This window comes from Dermochelys coriacea, chromosome 3, assembly GCF_009764565.3.
Source record: "Dermochelys coriacea isolate rDerCor1 chromosome 3, rDerCor1.pri.v4, whole genome shotgun sequence".
NCBI lineage: Eukaryota > Metazoa > Chordata > Testudines > Dermochelyidae > Dermochelys > Dermochelys coriacea.
The window spans coordinates 93,631-118,639 of NC_050070.1; the positions used below are offsets into that span (position 1 = coordinate 93,631).

The window sequence follows — 25,009 nt, forward strand, 5'->3', positions numbered from 1 at the left end:
ATGAGACTTCTCCACACCAAGCCATCAGGAAATTGAATTTAAAAAATTCCTGGGGCTTCTAAGGGGGAAGGGCAGATGTTTGGTTACCTGGCTGCAGGGCAGTGGAGTTCAAACAGCTAACCACAGAGGTCAGGATGGACATTGTGGGACACCTCCTGGAGGCCAATTAAAGCAATGAAATCAGGTGTGGTGTCTACACTGGCACTTTGTCGAGAAAAATGTAGAGGAAAAAGTTGCAAGTCTCTCGGCAGGGTGGATGTATTTAGTCGCCAAAACCAGACATTTTTCCCGACAAAAGTCGTATTGCAGTGTGTACGCACTCACTGTTTGGTCAAAAAAGGCAGTTTTTGGCGACAAATCTTGGTAGCATAGACAAGGCCTTAGAGAGAGCACCAGAGATGTTAGGTGACACTGGAACTCTGGAGCTGCCCATGGTGCTGAGGTTGTAGCCAGCACCAAGATTTCAGCACTCAAGTGCGTCATTAACCTTTGGGTCTCAACTATCAAATGGAACCTCTTAGAAGACATAGGCACTGCAGTCTTGTCAACAAGTAGTAGCCAAGGAGTTCTTTAGCACCAGCTGGGAATTGGAGGGAGCTGGGGCCAAAGTCTTTGGCAGTTAAGACCTTGCATGCCAGAGTACACACTTAGTTCAAGAGCCACTCCAGGCTTCTGCTTTCCTACTATAACCAAATCCTTACTTTGCACTGCCAATGGTGCCAAGGTAATTTTATGGCACCCAGGAGGATTTTGGAGCTGACAAAAACTGCCTTGAGCCATACATAGTGCTCCAGCTTGTAGCTGCCAAGAGTTCTTCCTACTTCTTTCTTAGCCCTGGTCTACACTATGAGTTTAGGTCGAATTTAGTAGCATTAAATTGATTTAACCCTGCATCTGTCCATACGACCAAGCCTGTTTTGTCGACCTAAAGGGCTCTTAAAATTGATTTCTGTATTCCTCCCTCGCGAGGGGAGTAGTGCTAAAATTGACCTCGCTGGGTCGAATTTGGGGTAGTGTGGACCCAATTCAATGGTATTGGCCTCCAGGAGCTATCCCAGAGTGCTCCATTGAGACTGCTCTGGACAGCACTCTCAACTCCGATGCACTGGCCAGGCAGACAGGAAAAGCCCTGGGAACTTTTGAATTTCATTTCCTGTTTGGCCAACGTGGTGAGCTGATCAGCACAGGTGACCATGGAGTCCCAGAATAGCAAAAGAGCTCCAGCATAGACATGATGGGGGACACTGGATCTGATCGCTGTATGGGGAGAAGAATCTGTGCAGGCAGAACTCCATTCCAAAAAGACAAAATGCTAATATATTTGCCAAAATCTCCAAGGGCATGATGGACAGAGGCTACAAAGGGACACAGCAGTGCCGCGTGAAAGTTAAGGAGCTGCAGCAAGCCTCCCAAAAAACAAAGGACGCAAACAGTCGCTCCGGATCAGAGCCCCACACATGCCGCTTCTATGATGAGCTGCATGCAATTCTAGGGAGCGCCCCTACCACTACCGCATCACTGTCTATGGACACTTGCAAGGGGGGAGTCTCACACAACAGGGATGAGGATTTTGTGGAGGAGGAGGTTGAGGATAGCGCATAGCAGGCAAACGGAGAATCCATTCTCCCCGGCAGCCAGGAACTGTTCATCACCCTGGAGCCAATACCCTCCCAAGGAGGTACCATGAAACTGGAGAAGGCATCTCTGGTGAGTGTACCTTTGTAAATATAATACAGGGTTTAAAAGCACGTGTTTAATGATTAATTTGCCCTGAAGACTTGGGATGCATTCACGGTCAGTATAGCTACTGGATAAGTCTGTTAACGTGTCTGGGGATGGAGCAGGAATCCTCCAGGGACATCTCCATGAAGCTCTCCTGGAGGTACTCTAAAAGCCTTTGCAGGTTTCTGGGGAGATCAGCCTTATTCCGTCCTCCATGGTAGGACACTTACCATGCCAAGCCAGTAGCAAGTAGTCTGGAATCATTGCAGAACAAAGCATTGCAGCGAATGGGCCCGGGCTTTGGTGGCATTCAAGCAACATCTGTTCTTTATCTCTTTGTGTTAGCTTCAGGAGAGTGATATCATTCATGGTCACCTGGTTCTAATATGGGAAATTTGTTTAAGGGGACATTCAGAGGTGCCTGTTCCTGCTAGACTGTTTGCCTTTGGCTGAAAAGAAATCATCCCCACTGTTAGCCATGCAATGGGGAGGCCCGTTCATGCTAAGCTGTTTGGGTCTGGCTGACAGGGATCTTCCCTGATACTAGCCACACGGTGCAGGGGTGTGTGTGTGAAGCAATCATCCCAGAAAATTGGGTGGATGGGGGGTTGGGTTGTGCTGTGCTGCACATTCACCCTAAAACCGCAGCCCCTCCTTTTAAATGGTCAACCCAATGGACTTTGCTTGGTATGGGAAAGGAGGGCACTGCTGTTTGAAACCATTCCCACGTTATGGAGGTTGAAGAAGTTGAAACCCTTTGCCTTACCATGGCTGACTGCAAGCCGAATTCTGTTGCCCAGCCAAGCATGTGTGATGTCTCACACCAAACCAGCAGGCACTCAATACAAGAGGCAAAATGTGACCTTGTACCAAAAGCACATGTGCTATGTAATGTGAATTGCTTAGGGTTAGTGTGAAATAGTCTTCCCTTTGTTCTCTAAAATGTATCTTTTTAAATACTACTCTCCCTTTTTTCCTTCTGCAACTGCAAATGTTTCTACACTCCCCTTATCTCCGTCCCAGAGGCTAGTGCAGATTAGAAGGTGAAAAAAAACGCACTTGCGCTGAAATGTTCTCTGAGCTCACGCAGTCCTCCTGCACTGAAAGAGCTCAGCAGAATGCATGGAGGCAAACAATGGACCAGGAAAGCATTAAATGAACATGATGAGAGGAGGCAGGATACAATGCTGAGTAATGGGGGAGCAAACTGACATGTTCAGGCATCTGGTGGAGCTGCAGGAAAGGCAGCAGAAGCACAGACCACTGCTGCAGCCCCTGTATAACTGCCTGCCCTCCCCAAGTTCTACATCCTCCTCACCCAGACGCCCAAGAACGCAGGGGGGAAGGGAGAGGGGGGAAGGAGGCAGCTACCGGCACCCAGCCCCTCCACCCCATAGGATTGCCCAGGCAACAGAAGACTGGCATTCAATAATTTCTGAATGGTAGTGTGGCCTTGTCCTTCCTTCATCCACCACCCCACCCCGTGCTTCCCTCCTCACACACCCCTCCCGCGCTACCTTGCGAGTTTTCTCCCATCTGTGTGATGAATTAAGAAAGAATACATGATTTTGAAACAATGACTTTATTGCCTCTGAAAGCGGTGATCGAAGTGGGGAGGGCAGTTGGCTTACAGGGAAGTAGAGTCAACCAAGGGGGCAGGTTTTCATCAAGGAGAAACAAACAGAACTGTCATACTGTAGCCTGACCAGTCATGAAACTGATTTTCAAAGCTTCTCTGATGTGCAGGATGCCCAGCTGTGCTCTTCTAATCGCCCTGGTGTCTGGCTGAATGTAATTGGCTGCCAGGTGATTTGCCTCAACCTCCCACCCCGCCATAAACATCTCCCCCTTACTCTCACAGATATTGTGGAGCACACAGCAAGCAGCAATAACAATGGGAATATTGGTTTCACTGAGGTCTAGTTAGTAAACTGTGCCAGCTAGCTTTTAAATGTCAAAATGCATATTCTACCACCATTCTGCACTTGCTCAGCCTAGAGTTGAACTGCTCCTTGCTACTGTCCAGGGTGCCTGTGTATGGCTTCATGAGCCGTGGCATTAAGGGGTAGGCTGGGTCCCCAAGGATAACTATAGGCATTTCAACATCCCCAACAGTAATTTTCTGGTCTGGGAAGTAAGTTCTTTCCTGCAACTGTTCAAACAGACCAGAGTTCCTGAAGATGCAAGCATCAGGCACCTTTCCCGGCTATCCCACGTTCATGTCGGTGAAACATCCCTTGTGATCCACCAGTGCTTGCAGCACCATTGAAAAGTACCCCTTGTGGTTTACATACTGGCTGCCAAGGTGGTCCGGTCCCAAGATAGGGATATGCGTTCCGTCTATCGCCCCACCACAGTTAGGGAACCCTATTGCAGCAAAGCCATCCACTATGACCTGCACATTTCCCAGAGTCACTACCCTTGAAAGGTTTCAGAATAGCAGCCGTGTTCGTCTGTATTCGCAAGAAGAAAAGGAGTACTTGTGGCACCTTAGAGACTAAAATTTATTTGAGCACAAGCTTTCGTGAGCTACAGTTCACTTCAACAGATGCATTCAGTGGAAAATACAGTTGGGAGATTTATATACATAGAGAACATGAAACAATGGGTGTTACCATATACACTGTAACGAGAGTAATCACTTAAGGTGAGCTATTACCAGCAGGAGAGTGGGGCGGGGGGAAGAGGGGAGAACTTGGATCCACAGCAGCCCCCACAATAGATTTACCCACTCCAAATTGATTCCCGACTGACCAGAAGCTGTCCAGCATTGCAAGCTTCCAGAGGGCTATCACCACTCACTTCTCAACTGTGAGGGCTGCTCTCATCTTGGTATTCTTGCGCTTCAGGGCAGGGGAAAGCAAGTCACAAAGCTCCATGAAAGTGCCCTTATACATGCGAAAGTTTTGCAGCCACTGGGAATCATCCCAGACCTGCAACACTATGCGGTCCCACCAGTCTGTGCTTGTTTCCCAGGCCCAGAATCGGCATTCCACGGCATGAACCTGCCTCATTACCTCCATGATCGTCCAAATTGCCAGGGCCCGTGCTTTGAGAGAAAAGTCTGGTGTCCATGTCCTCATCGCTATCGTGATCACACTGTCATCGCCTCCTCGCCTGCTTTTGCAGCAGCGGTGAGCTGAGTGGGCTCCATGCTTGCCGTGGTATGGCGTCTGCAGGACAGCAGAGTTGCAGCGGAAATGGTAGATGATGATGAATGCCATGAGAATAGATATTTATACAGAACAATGAGAGGACCTGGGCCAAAAGAAATCTGATGAGATTCAACAAGGACAAGTGCAGAGTCCTGCACTTAGGACGGAAGAATCCCATGCACTGCTACAGACTAGGGACCGAATGGCTAGGCAGCAGTTCTGCAGACAAGGACCTAGGGGTTACAGTGGAAGAGAAGCTGAATACGAGTCAAAAGTGTGCCGTTGTTGCCAAGAAGGCCAATGGCATTTTGGGATGTATAAGTAGGGGCACTGCCAGGAGATCGAGGAACGTGATCGTTCCCCTCTATTTGACATTGGTAAGACCTCATCTGGAGTACTGTGTCCCACACTACAAGAAGGATGTGGAATAATTGGAAAACATCCAGCGGAGGGCAACAAAAATGATTAGGGGACTGGAACACATGACTTATGAGGAGAGGCTGAGGAAACTGGATTGTTTATTCTGCAGAAGAAAAGAATGAGGGGGGATTTGATAGCTGCTTTCAACTACCTGAAAGGGGATTCCAAAGAGGATGGATTTAGACTGTTCTCAGTGGTACCAGATGACACAACGAGGAGTAATTATCTCAAGTTGCAGTGGGGGAGGTTTAGGTTGGAAAAAACTTTTTCACTAGGAGGGTGGTGAAACACTGGAATGCGTTAACTAGGGAGGTGGTGGAATCTCCTTCCTTAGAAGTTTTTAAGGTCAGGCTTGACAAAACCCTGGCTGGGATGATGTAGCTGGGGATTGGTCCTACTTTGAGCAGGGGATTGGACTAGATGACCTCCTGAGGTCCCTTCCAACCCTGATATTCTATGACCTGCAAGGTGGATTCATGGCACCAGGAGAGCAGAGTTGTAGCGGAAGCGGTGGAGGATGACAGTTAGCACCACACACATTTCCTGAGGAAGAACACAAGTATCCGGGAGCACATGACAGACAACATGGAGAAACAGGTTTCAGAGTAGCAGCCGTGTTAGTCTGTATTCGCAAAAAGAAAAGGAGTACTTGTGGCACCTTAGAGACTAACAAATTTATTAGAGCATAAGCTTTCGTGAGCTATTCGCTATTGAGACAAGAACAGCAGAGTAGAGATGCAGTGGAAGCGGTGGATGATGACGACGGTTAGCAGTCCTACTGCACCGTCTGCTGACAGCAGTATGGCGTCTGCACGGAAGAAAGACATGAAACGATTGTCTGCCATTGCTTTTATGGAAGGATGGGCAACTGACAACATGTACCCAAAACCACCCGTGACAATGTTTTTGCCCCATCAGGCATTGGGAGCTCAACCCAGAATTCCAATGGGCAGCGGAGACTGTGGGAACTGTGGGATAGCTACCCACAGTGCAACGCTCCGGAAGTCGATGCTTGCCACGGTACTGTGGATGCACTCCGCCAACTTAATGTGCTTAGTGTAGACATACGCAATCGACTGTATAAAATCGATTTCTAAAAATCCACTTCTATAAGATTGATAAGTATAGACATACCCGTAGTTACCGCTTCAATACAAAGGCCTGAATTGTTGCCAGGTCCAAGAGAAACTGTCAGAATTTGCATGGTTCAGGAGGTGGTGAAAAATGTTTCCCCAAGAGGCAGCAGATGCATGAATGAAGGCTTTATAATCTCTTTTTCAGGTCTGTTATGACTGGCACCAACTTGACTAAACTGCAGTAACACACGGAGGTAAAACATAGTTCTTTATTCAGTTCTATTGTTTTGAGGTAAATGTGAGACACCTAATCTAGCATTATTCTTATCTCCATTCAAAAAAGAAACAAAAAAAGGTGTTCAGGTTAAAGCTGCCTGAAAAAGTCAGATTGTTACAACAGCAAGGTTACTCACAGATCTATAGCCAATGGCAGCCAAAGGAGCTGACATCAGCGGAGCTCCACCTTTTTTTTTTTTTTTTTTTTTTTAAACTCCTGCCCCAAAAAACAATGCCCAAAGGGCATGACTTTCCAGAAGGTTCCAGATCACCATGACACAGCACAGGCACCTCGATTCCTACCAGTGGGAATACATAAGAGGCATCTGATGATGAAGGGGCAGTATGTAACATCTTTCTCGTAGAGACATTTTTGAGTTACTGTATGGATAAAAGCTGTCTGCTACAAAGGAGGGCTGTCTATCTCCAGGTAGCAGCTTTGTGGTAGGAGCAGACAATTGCAATTACTAGTCTAAATCTCAGTAAAAATACAGTAGAACCTCAGAGTTATAAACACCTCGAATGTACGTTGTTCATTACTCTGAAATGTTCATAACTCTGAACAAAACGTTATAGTAGTTCTTTCAAAAGTTTACAACTGAACATTGACTTAATATAGCTTTGAAACTTTACTATGCAGAAGAAAAATGCTGCTTTTAAACATCTTAATTTAAATGAAACAAGCACAGAAACAGTTTATTTATCCTGTCAAATGTTTGTTTTAAACTTTCCTTTTTTTAAGTAGTTTAACACAGTGCTGTAGTGTATTTGCAGTTTTTTGGTCTCTGCAGCTGCCTGATTGTGCATTTCCAATTCCAAATGAGGTGTGTGATTGACAGGTCAGTTTGCAACTCAGAGGTTCTACTGTACATTTAGAGGATACAAGTGGGAAAAGAAGCTTTGAGTTGTGAGTTGGACATGTCACTCGTGGAGGTGACTAAATTTTCAGAAGGGCAAAGAAGAAATGGTTACCTACCTTTCGTAACTGTTATTCTTTGAGATGTGTTACTCATGTCCATTCCATTCGAGGTGTGTGTGCGCCCATGTGCACAGTCGTTTGAGACTTTTGCCTTAGCAGTATCCACAGGGTCAGCTATGACGCCCCCTTGAGTGCTGCAGTCATGCGTTGGTATATCGGGTGCCACCGACCCAACGACCTTCTCAGTTCCTTCTTGCCTGCAACTCCAACATAGGGGCAGGAGGGCAGGTAATTGAATGGATGTGAGCAAAACCCATCTCAAAGAACAACAGTTATGAAAAGAAGGTAACCTTTTTTTCTTCTTCGAGTGCTTGCTCATGTTGATTCCATTCTAAGTGACTCATAAGCAGTATCCTCGGAGGGGGGCTCAGAGTTCGCAGCCTAGCTGCTTGCAGTACTGCTCTACCGAAGCCAGCATTGTCCCAGGCCTGTTGGGTAAGCATGTAATGGGACATGAACATGTGGACAGATGACCAGATGCCGCCATACAGATGTCCTGGACAGACACTTGGGCTAGGAAAGCTGCTGAAGAGGCTTGTGCTCTGGTTGAGTGGGCAGTGACAATCGCTGGAGGTGGCACCTTCGTCTGGTTATAGCAGTAGCAAATGTAGGCGGTGATCCAAGAAGAAAGTCTTTGAGCAGACACCGGACCACCTTTCATCCTGTCAGCCACCGTGATGAACAGCTGTGTCGATTTGCGGAATGGCTTGGTCCCTTCAATGTAGAAGGCTAGCGCCCTTCTGACATCTAGGGAATGCAGCTAACTCTCCTCCTCCAGCTTATGTGGTTTGGAAAAAAGACAGGCAGATAAATGTCCTGGCCCATATGAAACTGGGAGACCACCTTGGGCAGGAAAGCCGGGTGTGGATGCAGTTGGACCGTGTCCTTGTAAAAGACTGTATAGGGTGATTCCAAGGTAAGTGCTCTAATCTCAGAGACCCTGTGGGCTGAATTTATTGTGACCAAGAACGCAACCTTCCAAGAAAGGAAGAGAACAGAAAGCCAGAGGCTTGAAGGGGGGTTGCCACAAATTGCAGGAAGCCCAACTGAAGCCCAAAGAAATTGTGTTGAGCGCCCAACAGTCCGAGATCAGCTGCAACCGGGCTGACAGAAGGGTTGTAGACAGTTGAGGGAAAAGCAGGAGATGGATCCTGGGCATTGGCTGGGGTGCCATCCTTGGGCGCATCCTCAAAATGCCAGTTTCTGGCTGCCCTGGTCTCTAGAGGGGGTAGGCTGGGCAGAAGAGCAGGAAGATGAAGTGTGTCATTGCCTAAACCCCTTGTCTTTCTCTTTTGTGTAGGAGCTGGATTTGGGGACACCCCACAACACTGATTGAGGCAGAGGAGGTGGAAGCTGGAATGACGTTCTAGCTTGTTGAAGGGTGTGCAGCTCTACAGTCGTAGGACAAAAAAGGGGGGGTTAGTGGGTTACAGATTGTTGTAACAAGCCATAAATCCAGTGTCGTTAATAAGACCATGATTTTTAGCATCCAGCTAAATTATTAAATTAAGCTCCCAGGCTCATTTTTTAAGGTGGTGTGCAAGTATCCCATCTGGATGAGAACTGAGAGGTCAGATATGGAGTGGTTGTTTTGTGAAAAAGTGGTCACTCCTATGATATGGCTTTTTACAACAATCTGTAACCCACTAACCCCCTTTTTTGTCCTATGACTGCGGAGGTGTTAATAGGCCATTTCACCTTGAATAGTTTCCCAGACCTGAAGAAGAGCTCTATGTAGCTCGAAAGCTTGTTTCTTTCACCAACAGGAGTTGGTCCAATCAATATTACTTCAACCACCATGTCTCTCTAATATCCTGGGACCAGCACGGCTACAATACTGCAAACAAAATAAAAATAAGGAGCACATTTTTAATAGTGATTATAATTAACCATTGGAACAACATACCTAGAAACACAGTCGATTTTCTCACTTGAAGTTTAAAATCAAGACTGGATATCTTTCTAAAATATATGATTTAGCTCAACCAGAAATTATGGGACTGATGTAGTGATTATTGAGTGTGATTTTATGGCCTGTGCATGTAGGTGATTGGACTACATGATATTAGTGATCCCTTCTGGCTTTAAAATTTATGAAAAAAAACTCCTGATAATGGATAATGTATATAGTAAATAAACGTAACTGTAGGTAATGGGAAGATTTCCCTCTTTCTGATTTGGATAGCACCCTTCATTTTGCTTGTCTTGGGGCCAAAAAGTTTTAGAACTATTTGGAATAAGAATGAAACTGATGAGTAATTGTAGGTGGCCAGCACAGTCCCCACAACACTATGCAGGGTATTGGTTCATTTCTGACTGAGAGGGAAGGAGCACCAGCTACTGAATCACTAACACCACTTCCTGAAGCACCTGCCTTTTCAGTGTCTCTGGTCACAGGATGAAATGCCATTTAGCTTCACAGCTCAAGATACTATGGCTTCAGGCACACAGCTCGCTCCCAGTGTTGTGCCTCAGTGTGCTGCAAGCATGCAGAGCAAGCTTTTCAATGAACTTCCCATAAAGTCCAACTCTGTCATTCCCAATCACCACTAAGCCATTTGTCAATAGCAAAAAATATTTTATAATAAATTACAGAACAAAATAAAATGTCAAACATGGGATTGCAGTGACATTTCAGTTACCCTGTTTCAGTCACTCAGAGAAAACTCCATTTAGAAACAAGTTCCTGAAAAGACCTTTCTAGCCTCTGATCAAACTTTTAGCTACAGAATTTAATAGGGAATACATTTAAAATTGAGGCTCTGGCTGTCATCACAAGACTATTGCCCCAACCCTCTGAATTTGAGCCACCACCATAACTAAAGGGAGACAATTCCCAGAAGAGCCTGCCAGCAGAGGTCTCACCCATCCCCTGCACCCAAGAAAAACCATGAGCTTTGAATGTGGGGATGGTGTTGAACTCCCAGGGGTGGACCAAAGCTTCAGACAATAATGATGACACACCGGGAATTCAAGTTCCCAACAAGGCGGAGCAAAACTATTTGGAGAAAAGGGAAAAGTGCAATCCTTATTTTGTTTTAAAAGTCACAATGGCAAAAGGTTAAACACCTGAAGTCAGAACTCCAGCTCACAGTAACCAACTGATTTTGCAAGTACAGATATTTACGTATCAGAGAAAATGCTTCACAGAAGTTAGATTGCATACAAGGCTGCACTGGTGTCTTCACAGCACAGAAGGTGGTGGACACTTTGCTCTTGCTGTTCCCTCCAGTCGAAGGGTTTGCAGCACTTTGCTTCTGAAAGTCTCTTAGTGGCTACTTCTATTCTGGTACTTCATCCTGGTCTCCTGCATGAAGTTTCTGAAGGCTGGTTCTTCTTGGCTTTCCTCAGTGACTTGGGGGAGGGGGGAAACAAACATACATAATTCAGTGCTAAGCCAGCTCCTACCCTGCTTAAGGTTCTGAGTTAAGGTGGGAATAAGGCTACTGGGAACACAGAGTAGGATGGAAAATGTCTATCTAGGTCTTCATCTACTTGCAATTCCCTTCTCCTTGGGCCACTCAAGTCCTAGAAATTCCCAGGAAAGGAATATGAGAAGCTAGAGAGAATTAGACAGGGAAGAGGAACACACACACTGTTTCTGCCTCTCCCCGCCACGCCCCCTGTCACTCCCCCCCCCCCCCCACACACACACAAGTTGAAAAGTGGCTGGCAATCTAGTAGGATCCTCATGGAACACTGGGATTGAAAAACCTGCATCATATGACACTGTACCTGCCTCATGAGGCATTGCAAACCCTTCCCAAAGCACTGTGGCCAGTTGCACAGTCAGATAGCTACCCACAGTGCACTGCTCTCAGTTTCAATGCAAGAGCTGCTAGTGTGGATGCACTCTGCCAACACAAGCAGCATAATGTGGACATGCAACAGTGGTTTAATTAAAGTGCTTTAATGAAAACAGCATAACTTTTGGTGACAAAACTCTGCAGTGGAGACATAGCCTAAGACAGAGCCTTTCCTATCCATCCACACAGCTAAAACTCTCATCCAAGTCTCACATCTCAATTACTGAAACATTCTTCTCGCTAGCCTTAACAAAATGCAATCTTGCCTTGCTTATATCCACTCAGAATGCTGGCTGCAAAGAATTTTCCTAGCCTCTCTCTTTGACCAGGTCACCCATCTCTTGCATCCCTCTTCTGGCTCTCCCTTCTCTAACATCAAACATAAACCTGCTTGCATTCGTTTTCAAGGCCCTTCACGGTCAATCCCCATATTACCAATTATCTCATTTGCTAATGAGCTGTTGATGCTTGCCTCTGATCCACCCATGGTGGCAGCCTCCACTGCACATTTGTTATGCTTTCAAACAAGCATTTTCTCCAGTGCTGCTCCTCACACTTGGGAGGTGCTCCTCCAAACTTCCACAAAACGATCTCATTCTCCACTTCCAAATCCCTCCTCAAAAAACTCTTTGCCATGATGCCTACAAAAAATGCATCCGATGAAGTGAGTTGTAGCTCATGAAAGCTTATGCTCAAATAAATTTTTTAGTCTCTAAGGTGCCACAAGTACTCCTTTTGTTTTTGCGAATACAGACTTACACGGCTGCTACTATGAAACCTACAAAATGGTTGACAATGGTTAGGCTACTGGTGAGCTAAGACCACTGTTTATCATGCTGACTCCATGTACTCCTCCGTCCATTTGTTATCTCTTTGTCCTATATTTAGATTGTAAGCTCCTTTAGGTGAGTACTGTCTTTGTGTTTGTACAGCACCTAGCACAATGGGGTACTGGTCCACAAAAAATGGTTACTAACCTTCCGTAACGGTTCTTCTTCGAGATGTGTTGCTCATGTCCATTCCATATTAGTTGCGCACACACCACATGCCCAGTTGCTGGAGATTTTTCCCTTAGTGGTATCTGTAGGGACAGCCCTAGCGGCCCCTGGAGCCCTGCATTTATGTGTTCATATAAGGGGAGCCGCCAGCCCCACACCCTCTCAGTTCCTTCTTGCTAGCAACTCTGACAGAGGGATAGGAGGGCAGGCCATGGAATGGACATGAGCAACACATCTCAAAAAACAGTTACGGAAGGTTAGTAACCGTTTTTTCTTCAAGTGCTTGATCATGTCAATTCCATTCTAGGTGACTCACAAGCAATATCCCTGACAGTGGGCTCAGGGTTCATGGACATGTCGATTCCAATACTGCTTTCCTAAAACTGGCATCGTCACGGGCCTATTGGATGATGGCGTAGTGGGATGCGAAGGTATGGATTGATGACCACATTGCGGCCCTGCAGATTCATAGATACTAAGGTCAGAAGGGACCATTACGATCATCTAGTCTGACCTCCTGCACAACGCAGGCCACAGAATCTCACCCACCCACTCCTGCGAAAAACCTCACCCATGTCTGAGCTATTGAAGTCCTCAAATCATGGTTTAAAGACTTCAAGGAGCAGAGAATCCTCCAGCAAGTGACCTGTGTCCCATGCTACAGAGGAAGGCAAAAAACCTCCAGGTCTCTTCCAATCTGCCCTGGAGGAAAATTCCTTCCCAACCCCAAATATGGCCATCAGCTAAACCCTGAGCATATGGGCAAGATTCACCAGCCAGATACTACAGAAAATTCTTTCCTAGGTAACTCAGATCCCACCCATCTAATATCCCATCACAGGCCATTGGGCTTATTTACCATGAATATTTAAAGATCAATTAATTACCAAAATCACATCATCACATCATACCATCTCCTCCATAAACTTATCAAGTTTAATCTTAAAGTCAGATAGATCTTTTGCCACCACTGCTTCCTTTGGAAGGCTATTCCAAAACTTCACTCCTCTGATGGTTAGAAACCTTCGTCTGATTTCAAGTCTAAACTTCCTGGTGGCCAGTTTATATACACTTGTTCTTGTGTCCACATTGGTACTGAGCTTAAATCATTCCTCTCCCTCTCCGGTATTTATCCCTCTGATATATTTATAGAGAGCAATCATATCTCCCCTCAACCTTCTTTTAGTTAGGTTAAACAAGCCAAGCTCCTTGAGTCTTCTTTCATAAGACAAGTTTTCCATTCCTCGGTTCATTCTAGTAGCCCTTCTCTGTACCTGTTCCAGTCTGAATTCATCCTTCTTAAACATGGGAGACCAGAATTGCACACAGTATTTCAGTGAGGTCTCACCAGTGCATTGTATAACGGTACTAACACCTCTTTATCCCTATTGGAAATACCTCTCCTGATGCATCCCAAGACCGCATTAGCTTTTTTCACAGTCATATCACATTGGCAGCTCAGTCATCCTATGATCAACCAATCCTCCAAGGTCCTTCTCCTCCTCCGTTACTTCTAATTGATGCGTCCCCAGCTTATAACTAAAATTCTTGTTATTAATCCCTAAATGCATAACCTTACACTTCTCACTATTAAATGTCATCCTATTACTATTACTCCAGTTTACAAGTTCATCCAGATCTTCCTGTATGATATCCCGGTCCCTCTCTAAATTGGCAATACCTCCCAGCTTTGTATCATCCACAGACTTTATTAGCACACTCCCACTTTTTGTGCCGAGGTCCGTAATAAAGAGATTAAATAAGATTGGTCCCAAAACTGATCCTTGAGGAACTCCACTGGTAACCTCCCTCCAGCCTGACAGTTCACCTTTCAGTAGGACCCGTTGTAGTCTCCCCTATAACCAATTCCTTATCCACCTTTCAATGTTCATATTGATCCCCATCTTTTCCAATTTAACCAATAATTCCCCATGTGGCATGGTATCAAACGCCTTACTGAAATCTAGGTAAATTAGATCCACTGCGTTTCCTTTGTCTAAAAAAATCTGTTACTTTCTCAAAGAAGGAGATCAGGTTGGTTTGGCACGATCTACTTTTTGTAAAACCATGTTGTATTTTGTCCCATTTACCATTGACTTCATTGTCCTTAACTACTTCTCCTTCAAAATTTTTTCCAAGACCTTGCATACTACAGATGTCAAACTAACAGGCCTGTAGTTACCTGGATCACTTTTTTTCCTTTCTTAAAAATAGGAACTATGTTAGCAATTCTCCAATCATATGGTACAACTCCTGAGTTTGCAAACTCATTAAAAATACTTGCTAATGGGCTTGCAATTTCAGGTGCCAATTCCTTTAATATTCTTGGATGAAGATTATCTGGGCCCTCTGATTTAGTCCCATTAAGCTTTTTGTGTTTCGCTTCTACCTCAGATATGGTAATATCTACCTCCATATCCTCATTCCCATTTGTCATGCTACCATTATCCCTAAGATCCTCTTTAGCTTTATTAAAGACTGAGGCAAAGTATTGGTTTAGATATTGGGCCATGCCTAGATTATCCTTAATCTCCACTCCATCCTCAGTGTTTAGCAGTCCAATTTCTTCTTTCTTTGTTTTCTTCTTATTTATATGGCTATAGAACCTTTTACTATTGGTTTTAATGCCCTTTGCAAGGTCCAACTCTACTTGACTTTTAGCCTGTATCACTTTATCCCTACATGTTCTGACCTCAATAAGGTAGCTTTCCTTGCTGATCTTTCATGTTGGTTAGTAACTAATGCTAAGTCATTATCCAGGGGAAGGAGAAGACGTGACAAAATAAGGTGACCAGATGTCCCGATTTTATAGGGACAATCCTGGTTTTTGGGTCTTTTTCTTATATTGACTCCTATTACCCCCACCCCCATCCTGATTTTTCACATTTGCTGTCTGGTCACCCGATGACAAGACGACTTATTACCTCTGTATCAATTTTTGTTGTCCTTCCTCTGAAGGCTAGATGGGAAAAGAAATGGAACTTTTTTCCTTAATTTAGACTATGGTTTTATCCAATCGTTCATCAAGATATTTGCCCTCAGTTATCTGAACAGAACCATTAAGTGCTTGGCTTGTGTTCTGGACTGGAATCTGTGCAAGGAATGATGCTGATAAAGCCTGGGCCCTTGTACAGTGGGCTGTCACAATGGCCGGCAGTGGGACTTTGGCCTGCTCGTAGCACGCCCGGATGCAGGCAGTTATCCAGGAGATCTTCAAATGATAGTGGCAGACCTTTCATCCTGTCCACCACCGCTATAAAGAGCTGCGCTGATTTGAAGGCCAGGGCCCACCTATCATCTAAGGTATGTAGTCGATGATCCTCATCTGATAAGTGAAGCTTCGGAAAGAAGACAGGCAGAATAATGTCCTGGTTGTTATGGAACCATGAAACCACCTTTGGCAGGAAGGTTGGGTGGGGGGTGCAGCCAGACCTCATATTTGAAGGGCACCTTATAAGGGGTTCTGAAGGCACGGCTCTGATTTCGGAGACCCTTCTGGCCAACCAAATTGCCACCAAGAAGGCCGCCTTCCATAACAGTGGTAGCAGGGAACAAGATGCCAATGGCTCAGAGGGGCCCCCATGAGTTTTGACAGTACCAGATTCAAGTCCTATGGGGGAAATCAGGTCACGAACCTGTGGGTAAAGTCTTTCCAAGCCTTTATGGAACCTGACTGTCATCTCATGTGAGAAGACTAATTTACCCTGGACTGGAGGATGGAAGGCTGAGATCATAGAATCATAGAATATCAGGATTGGAAGGGACCTCAGGAGGTCATCTAGTCCAACCTGCTGCTCAAAGCAGGACCAATCCCCAACTAAATCATCCCAGCCAGGGCTTTGTCAAGCTGGGCCTTAAAAGTCTCAAAGGAAGGAGATTCCACCACCTCCCTAGTAAACGCATTCCAGTGCTTCATCACCCTCCTAGTGAAAAAGTTTTTCCTAATATCCAACCTAAACCTCCCCCACTGCAACTTGAGACCATTACTCCTTGTTCTGTCATTTGCAACCACTGAAAACAAACAGTCTAGATTCATCCTCTTTGGAACCCCCTTTCGGGTAGTTGAAAGCAGCGAGCAAATCCCACCTCATTCTTCTCTTCCGCAGACTAAACAATCCCAGTTCCCTCGGCCTCTCCTCCTAAGTCATGTGTTCCAGTCCCCTAATCATTTTTGTTGCCCTCCGCTGGACGCTTTCCAGTTTTCCCACATCCTCCTTGTAGTGTGGGGCCCAAAACTGGACATAGTACTCCAGATGAGACCTCACTAAATGTCGAATAGAGGGGAACGATCACGTCCCTCGATCTGCTGGCAATGCCCCTACTTATACATCCCAAAATGCCATTAGCCTTCTTGGCAACAAGGGCACACTGTTGACTCATATCCAGTTTCTCATCCATTGTAACCCCTAGGTTCTTTTCTGCAGAACTGCTGCCTAGCCATTTGGTCCCTAGTCTGTAGTGGTGCATGGGATTCTTCTGTCCTAAGTGCAGGACTCTGTATTTGTCCTTGTTGAACCTCATCAGATTTCTTTTGGCCCAATCCTCTAATTTGTCTAGGTCCCTCTGTATCCTATCCCTACCCTCCAGCGTATCTACCTCTCCTCCCAGTTTAGTGTCATCTGCAAACTTGCTGAGGGTGCAGTCCAGGCCATCCTGCGTGGCCACCAGGTGGACCTAGACCGATGACAGAGCCAGACCCTGGTGCTTCAGGTAGAGTAGATAGTCATCTATGCAGTCCATCTTGGACTGAGATGGGAAAAGACCCCACTTGGAGGCCCAACAAGTGAAGCGCCTTCACTTGGCCAAGTAGGTCACCTTGGTAGAGGGTTTCCTGCTACCCAATAAGACTTGCTGAACCTGCTCCAAGCAGGCCCGTTCCTCAGGGTTCAACCACGCAGCAGCCAAGCTGTCAGATGTAGGGATGGGAAGTTCAGGTGAAGCAACCAACTTTGGTTCTGAGAGATCAAGTCGGGAGCTATGTTACCGAAAGTGTGCCATATCAATGCAGGTGTGGCCACACTGGGGCTATCAGAATAATCGCCTTGTCCCTTTTTATGTGGACCAAGGATGTCAGTGGGAAGGCATACAGTAGTCCCCCTGCCCATGAAAGCAGGAAGGCATCAGACAGGGAGCCCTTGCTGAGCCTATGCATCCAGCAAAACTGCTGCCATTTCCTGTTCTGTCTGGAGGCAAACCACCCAGGGGGTCCCTGACCTCTCGAAGATAGCGCTGATGACCTCTGGATAAACGGACCACTCATAGCGAGAGGAAAATGACCTGCTGAGGAGAACCGCCAGTGCATTCTGGGCCCCCGGGATGTGCGATGCCTTGAGGTGAATGGCATGTTCCATATAGGAGTCCCACAATTGAAGAGCCTCCTGCCACAGGTTCGAGGAGCGAACTCTGACTTGCTTGATGACGTAAAACATCACGGCCGTGTTGTCCGTCAAGACCTGCATTACCCTGCCTGACAGTTAGGGACAGATCATCTGGCAGGCCAAGCGTATCACCTTGAGTTCCCTGACATTTATGCACAGGGAGAGTATGAGCCCCCCACCCCAGGTCTGAAGCACCTGAGACCAATGCCACTGACTGGTATGGGACAGCAAAGGGAATTCTGTTCATCATGCACGGTTCTGTCCACCAAGTCAGTGATGCTAAAACAGTCAGCGAATTAGGTCAGACTTAGGGTCCAAGTGGTGCCTGCCGGGAGAGTAGACTGACACTAGCCACATCTGCAGAGGTCTGAGACACAGCGGCACATACCGCACCTGGTAAGTACACGCTGCCATGTATTCCAGCAGCTTGAGGCATATCTGAGCTGTCATGAGTTGGTGGGCCCTGACATGGGTGATTAGGTCCGACATCGCCTGGAATTGGGCCTCCAGCAGGAATGCCCTGGCCTCAGTGGAGTCAACGACGGTTCCTATAAACTCCATTCTTTGAACCAGGATCAAAGTTGATTTCTGCTCATTTATAACCAGACCCAGCTCCCAACACATGGCCCATATAACGCTGACGCTGTGTTGGACCTGAGCTTGTGAACGGCTCTTGATTAACCAGTCATTGAGGTATGGGTAAATCTGCACGCCTTGATGTCTCACTTAAGCTGCAACCACCACCATATACTTTGTGAAAACCCTTGGGGCGGATGAGACACCAAAGGGGAGTGCAGTTAATTGATAATGGTGCTGCCCCACCATGAGCCAGAGGAATCTCCTGTGCCCATGGAAGATAGAGATATTGAAATATGCATCCTATAAATTGAGGGCGGCGTACCAGTCTCCCAGGTCCAGGGAGAGGATGATCGAGGCCAGAGAGACCATGTGTAACTTCAGCTTCCTGATGTGTGTTGAAGCAATGCAGGTCCAGGAAGGGCCTGTGGCCCCCTTTGGCCTTAGGAAATATCGGGAATAAAATCCTTTTCCCCTCAAATCTTGAGGAACTTCCTCTATGGCCCTCATGCATAGGAGAGCTTCCACCTCCTGGATGAGGAGTTGCTTGTGAGAAGGGTCCCTGAAGAGGGCCGGGGTTGAGGAGTAGGAGGGGGAGATGGACAAAAACTGCAGGGTATACCCAACTGCCATGGTGTTGAGTACCCAACGGTTCAAAGTTATTAGGGACCATGCAGCATCAAAAGGAAACAAATGGTAGAAAACCAAAAGAGGGGATGGATCCTGTGTCAAGTCCGGAACACCATCCTTGGGTGCAACCTCAAAAGGTCTGCCTCAAGCCACTGGGGTACCTTCCCAAGTTTGACAGAGGCGGACGGTGCAGGCAGTTGGCGCTTAAAACCTTTCCCTTTTTTCTTATAGGGATCATACCTGGGAAATCCTGAGAACCTGGGAGGCAGCTGCAGCCGGAAATGTCTTCTGGAGGCCGGGGATGTGTACAGGCCCAAGGAGCACAGCGTGGCCCTAGAGTCCTTCAGTCCTTGGTGTTCGTCTGTACCGAGAAGAACGCACCTGTGAGGTCTTGGACTGATTGCTGCACCTCATGAGAAAGACCCGATAATTGCAGCAATGAGCTGTATTGCCTGGACACTGCTGACGCCATTGATCTGGCTGCTGAGTCGGTCACATCCAAGGCAGCCTGAAGCGAGGCCCTGGCCACCAACTTGCCTTCCTCCAGGATGGCCAAGAATTCCCGACTTGACTCCTGTCGCAGGGAGTCTTTGGACCTGGCCATCGAGTTCTAGATATTAAAATCGTACCTCCCAGCAATGCCTACTGTTTGGCGATACAAAGCTGTAGGCTGGCTGTTGAATATACCTTCCTACCAAACAAACAGTCTCTTTGCACCCTTATTTTTAAGGGTGACACTTGCCTTTCCCTGTCTGTCCTGCTCATACATATATTCACACCCCTTAGCTGGGACATAATATTTCTTCTCTGCCCTTTTTGAGATTGCGGCAGGAAAGATGGGGTCTATCACAACACCCTAATCGGCTTCAACACCCTTTTGTGAACTGGTAGGGCCACTTTGGAGGGGATCACTGCAGCTAAAATGTCAAATAGGTTGTCCATGGGCTCGAGGTCCTCCACCTCCAGCCCCAAGTTTGTGGCAACCTGCTTGAGGAGCTCTTGGTGAGCCCCGAAGTCGTCTGGTGGAAGGGGATTGGCCGGACCCACAACCACCTGGTCTGGGGACAATAAGGAAGAGGCCACCACTATAGGAAGAGCTGGCTCCTTCTCCACCACTGGGGTTGCCTCCACTTGGACCACTGCTGGTGTCTCAGTATTGGGGTCAGAGTCAAGGTTCGGCACTGGCTGGGGCGATGCTGTGATTCGCCTCTCAGATACCACCAAGGACGACATCTGGGACCAAGGTCCCAGCATTGACGGGAAACACCCTCCCCTCCCCACCCCTAGGTTCCAATATTGCCAGTGCACTGACCATTGCCCTGGTGGCCAAGTGCCTGCAGAAGGTTCGGCACCGAAGTCCGGTGCATACAAGCTGATACCAGTGTCTCCTTGGGGGAGGGATGGATTCACACCTGTATTCTGATGAGGAGTCTTCCCTCAGAGACAATGGTGGAGCCATTGCCACTTCCGTCTATCGGCTATGATGGGGAATCAGGGAGTGGTGCCAGGAAGCTGGTGATCGGAGCAATGGAGCAGGCGATCATTGTCATGGGACTGGAGATAGGTGTCACCAAGCTGGCAACTGGGAAGCCGGCGACCGATGCTGCAAAGCCGGAGACCACTGAAGTGGGCCCATAGAGGGTTTCTCTCTGGTGGGGGCTGCCATCGACAATTCCGCCGGTTGAGGTTCTTGGGGCGTGGGTGGCACTGGGAGCAACATTAGGTCTCCTGACACCTGGAATGCCTCCAGCCTCAATAGGCTTGCAAGTGTAGAGTACCCCGACTGCTCCCAGGAGTCAGTGGTGGATCCTGGACCAGGCTTGGTGCCCTGGGTGGAGTTGCCACCACTGATCTGCAGGGGACAAGTGGGCCAGCACCTTGTCAACCGTTCTCCGCCTATCCTCCTTTGGCACTGGGGAGTGCTCTCTTGGGTGTGCTGTTTCTTGTGCCTTTCCCTCAGCACTGGAGATGGCAAATGGTGCTGGGGAGGGCCTGGTGCTGATGGAGCCTCCCTATCGAGGCTGATGTGCTCAGCACTGAATCGGAGCAGCACATCTCTGAAGTTGGTCTAAGTGCTGCTTCCATTAACAGGGCTTTAAACGAGTCTCCCTGTCCTTTTGTGTGCGTGGCCTGAAGCCCCTGCGATCCTGCACCTGTCCTTAATATGGGCTTCCCTGAGGCACTTTAAGCAGCTCGAATGGGGGGCGGGGTCGCTCACTGGCACAGGCTTAACCTAAGTGGCACATGGTTTGAAACCTAGGGACTGGGGCATGCCCCGCCCCTAGGACTATGTCCCAATATGGGACCACTATCTACTTAACTAACTATAGCTAGCAACTAAACTTAACTATATACAGATCAGCAAAGCCCCAAAACCACTAGAAAGCTTGCAAGTGCAAGAGACGTTCCAGCAACCATCATGGGCAGTAAGAAGCAACTGAGAGAGCGTGAGGCCGGCGGCGACCCATGTACAAACACATAACCCTGCGGCTCCAAGGGACACTAAGGCCAGTCCTATGGATACCACTAAGGGAAGCATCTCCAGCAACTACACACATGGCATGCGCACGCCTAGCATGGAATCAACATGAGCAAGCACTCAAAGAGGGACTTGGGCTTTTAGATGCTATGTTAATACAAGTAACAACAATGGGAAATCATAATGGACTAGGTTGGTTCTAGTGAGGTTCGACCCAATGCTATTTAATCTTTTTGTCAATGATCTGGAAGTAAATATAAAACCATTGCTGATAAAATTTGCAGATTATACAAAAATTGGTGGAGTGGTGAAGAATGATAAAGAAAGTTCAGTTCTCAGAGTAATCAAGATCACTTGTAAGATAGGCCCACTTGAACTACGTGCATTTTTTATATAGTAAAATGCCAGGTCAAACATCTAGGATCAAAGAATGCATACTATACCTCCAGAATGGGAGATTGTATCCTGGAAAGCAGTGATTGTCTGAAAAGGACTTAGGAATCATAGTACACAAATAATTGAACATGAGCTCCCCATGCAATGCTGTGCCAAAAAGGGCCAATGTGATTCTCAGGTGTATAAACAGGGAAGCAGTGTGTAAGAGTAGAGAGATTATTTTATTTTTGTATATAGCTTTAGTGAGAACAATACTGGACTAATGCATCCAATTCTGGTGTCCACATTTTAGGAAGGCTGCTGAAAAATTGGAGAGGGTGCAGAAGAGAAAAGTTATTGGAAGTTTGGAAAAAAATGCCTTAGAATGAGAAATTATGGGTATGCCGATTACACACATTTTGGTGCCTCTCAGCTCTGGTTGACAGAAATAGAAATAGCTACACTGATAGTGCTTAGAAGGTTTAGCTTGGACTGGAGCTCAGGCTCAGATGCATTTGGAAGATGCGATTTGGTCAAATACAAGTTATTGGGAGTAACTGGATGAAATTTTATGGCTTGTGTTATACAGGAGGTCAGACTAGATCTGATGATGCCTTGTGGCCTTAAAAATCTATGAAACCTGAAACTAGAAACATTTAAAACAAAAAATAGAGTTTAATTAATCTTTGAAACAACTTACCTAGGGAAGTGGTGAATTTTCCCTCATTTGAATTGTTTAAATCGAGACTTGATATCTTTCTAATAGATACGTTATTGCTCAAACAGAAGTTAAGGGATGAATGCCGGACTTACTGGGTGAGGTTCTCTAACCTCTGTTATGCTGACTTCAGATCAGATGATCATAATAGTCCTTTCCAGCTTTAAAATAAAATCTATGAATTGTAATGTTGTAAAAACCATTTCTGCAGCTCTGCCCACATGACAATTTGGAATTGCCAAACCTTATTTGTTGTCATCCTCTCCTGCTCCCACCCTTTCACCCATTATGTTTGTAGCTACCTTCATTATAAGTCACATCTTTGGGTACAGTTCAAAACGATAAGAAAAAACAATTTCAGAAGTCAGTAAAGATTCTTAATTGACAATATTTGGGGTTGGTCCTGCTTTGAGCAGAGGGTTGGACTAGATGACCTCCTGAGGTCTCTTCCAACCCTGATATTCTATGAAATTATTTACTTATCAGGCAACTTTCAAACAGGAATAGCAAGGAAATAAGTAACTCTCTCACATTCTAACAAACACATTCATATCTAGTATGAACGTGTATTTCTTCACAACAAAACAACCTTAAATTCTACAACCAGCAAAAATTTTTCACATGAAACTGAAAAAATGCCATCAAAATGTTTTGCAAATTTTTGTAGGTTTCACCAAACTGAAAGAGAAAAAAACCCCTAAAAAATGCAAAACACAAAAAACCCTCAACTTTTAATTTCAACATTTTCCAAAGAAATGTTTTGATATTTTGGTTTGAAATGACTTTTCATTTCAAAATTTCCTTTAATTTTATTAAATACACACATTTTAAAATGGCTGAAATCAAAACAACATTTCATTTGACTGGAAATGAAATTTTTTGGACTGTTTCAATCACCAATTAAAAAAAAACAACAACATTATTTTCCCAGCTCTATTTAATTGTAATTCATGGATGATATAGGCTTTAATATAACTTTATCTTCATTTCGCTATATAAATGTTTTAAAAGGGGCATCCCTCCACCACCCATGATTCTCTGCTTAACTCAACTCATCTATAACTTAATTCACTGGCCAGAAGGGACTTTACAAGATCATCTGGTCTAACCTCCTATATAACACAGGCCACAGAATTTTACCCAGTTCCTCCATATGCAGTCACATAAATTGGGTTTGGCTAAAGGATATCTTCCAGAAAGGCCTCCAGTCTTAATTTGATGATACCACCCCACTAGACTCTCCTCTATCCTCAAACCCGTCCCTGCCTCTCAGTTTCCTAAGAAATGCCCATTCCATCTCCAATAAGAGTCTGCCGTCTTTTCATGTCCTTCTCCCTCCAACCCATGGTGCTCTCAGAAACTCAGATTCCCTTCAGACACAGCTCCTGCTGCCTTCTCCTTCTCGCATCCTCTACTCTCAAGCTTCTATGTAACTCCCGACAAAGGAGGGGGATGCTAATTTAATGTAATTCCTCCAGTTACCAGCCCCTTTGACGCCATCCCCTAGAAAGGTTCACATATTAGTTCATAGAATCATAGAATATCAGGGTTGGAAGGGACCTCAGGAGGTCATCTAGTCCAATCAAAGCAGTACCTAATCCCCAACTCAATCATCCCAGCCAGGGTTTTGTCAAGCCTGACCTTAAAAACCTCTAAGGAAGGAGATTCCACCACCTCTCTAGATAGTGCATTCCAGTACTTCACCACCCTCCTAGTGAAAAAGTTTTTCCTAATATCCAAACTAAACCTCCCCCACTGCAACTTGAGATCATTACTCCTTGTTCTATCATCTGGTGCCACTGAGAATAGCCTAGATAGTTCCTCTTTGAAATCCCCTTTCAGGTAGTTGAAAGCAGCTATCAAATCCTACCTCATTCTTCTCTTCTGCAGACTAAATAATCCCAGTTCCCTCAGCCTCTCCTCATAAGTCATGTGTTCCAGCCCCCTAATCATTTTTGTTGCCCACCGCTGGACTCTTTCCAATTTTTCCACATCCTTCTTGTAGTGTGGGGCCCAAAACTGGACATAGTACTCCAGATGAGACCTCACCAATGTCGGCAATGCTCCTAGTTATACAGCCCAAAAGGCCGTTAGCCTTCTTGGCGACAAGGGCAGACTGTTGACTCATACTCAACTTCTCGTCCACCATAACCCCTAGGTCCTTTTCTGCAGAACTGCTGCCTAGTCACTCGGTCCCCTAGTCTGTAGCAGTGCATGGGATTCTTCCTTCCTAAGTGCAGGACTCTGCATTTGTCCTTGTTGAACCTCATCAAATTTCTTTTGGCCCAATCCTCTAAGTTGTCCAAGTCCCTACCCTCCAGCGTATCTATCACTCCTCTCACTTTAGTGTCATCTGCAAACTTGTGAGGGTGCAATCCACGCCACCCTCCAGATCATTAATGAAGATGTTGAACAAAACCG

At 46.1% G+C, this 25,009-nt stretch overlaps 1 protein-coding gene across 8 annotated transcripts in view; it reads right to left on the minus strand.

The window, feature by feature from the left end:
• The window catches only part of GPN1 (GPN-loop GTPase 1), a 131,736-nt gene that overhangs the window by 49,534 nt on the left and 57,193 nt on the right, over positions 1-25,009 (minus strand). The window contains exon 14 of one of the 8 annotated variants that reach the window (XM_038394983.2): positions 10,190-10,982. The exons of the other annotated variants lie outside the window; for them this stretch is intronic. Coding sequence (XP_038250911.2) covers positions 10,897-10,982 — 86 coding nt within the window. The 3' untranslated portion in view covers positions 10,190-10,896. Of the gene's footprint in view, positions 1-10,189; positions 10,983-25,009 lie in introns of those variants that run through there. 8 annotated transcript variants of the gene reach the window in all.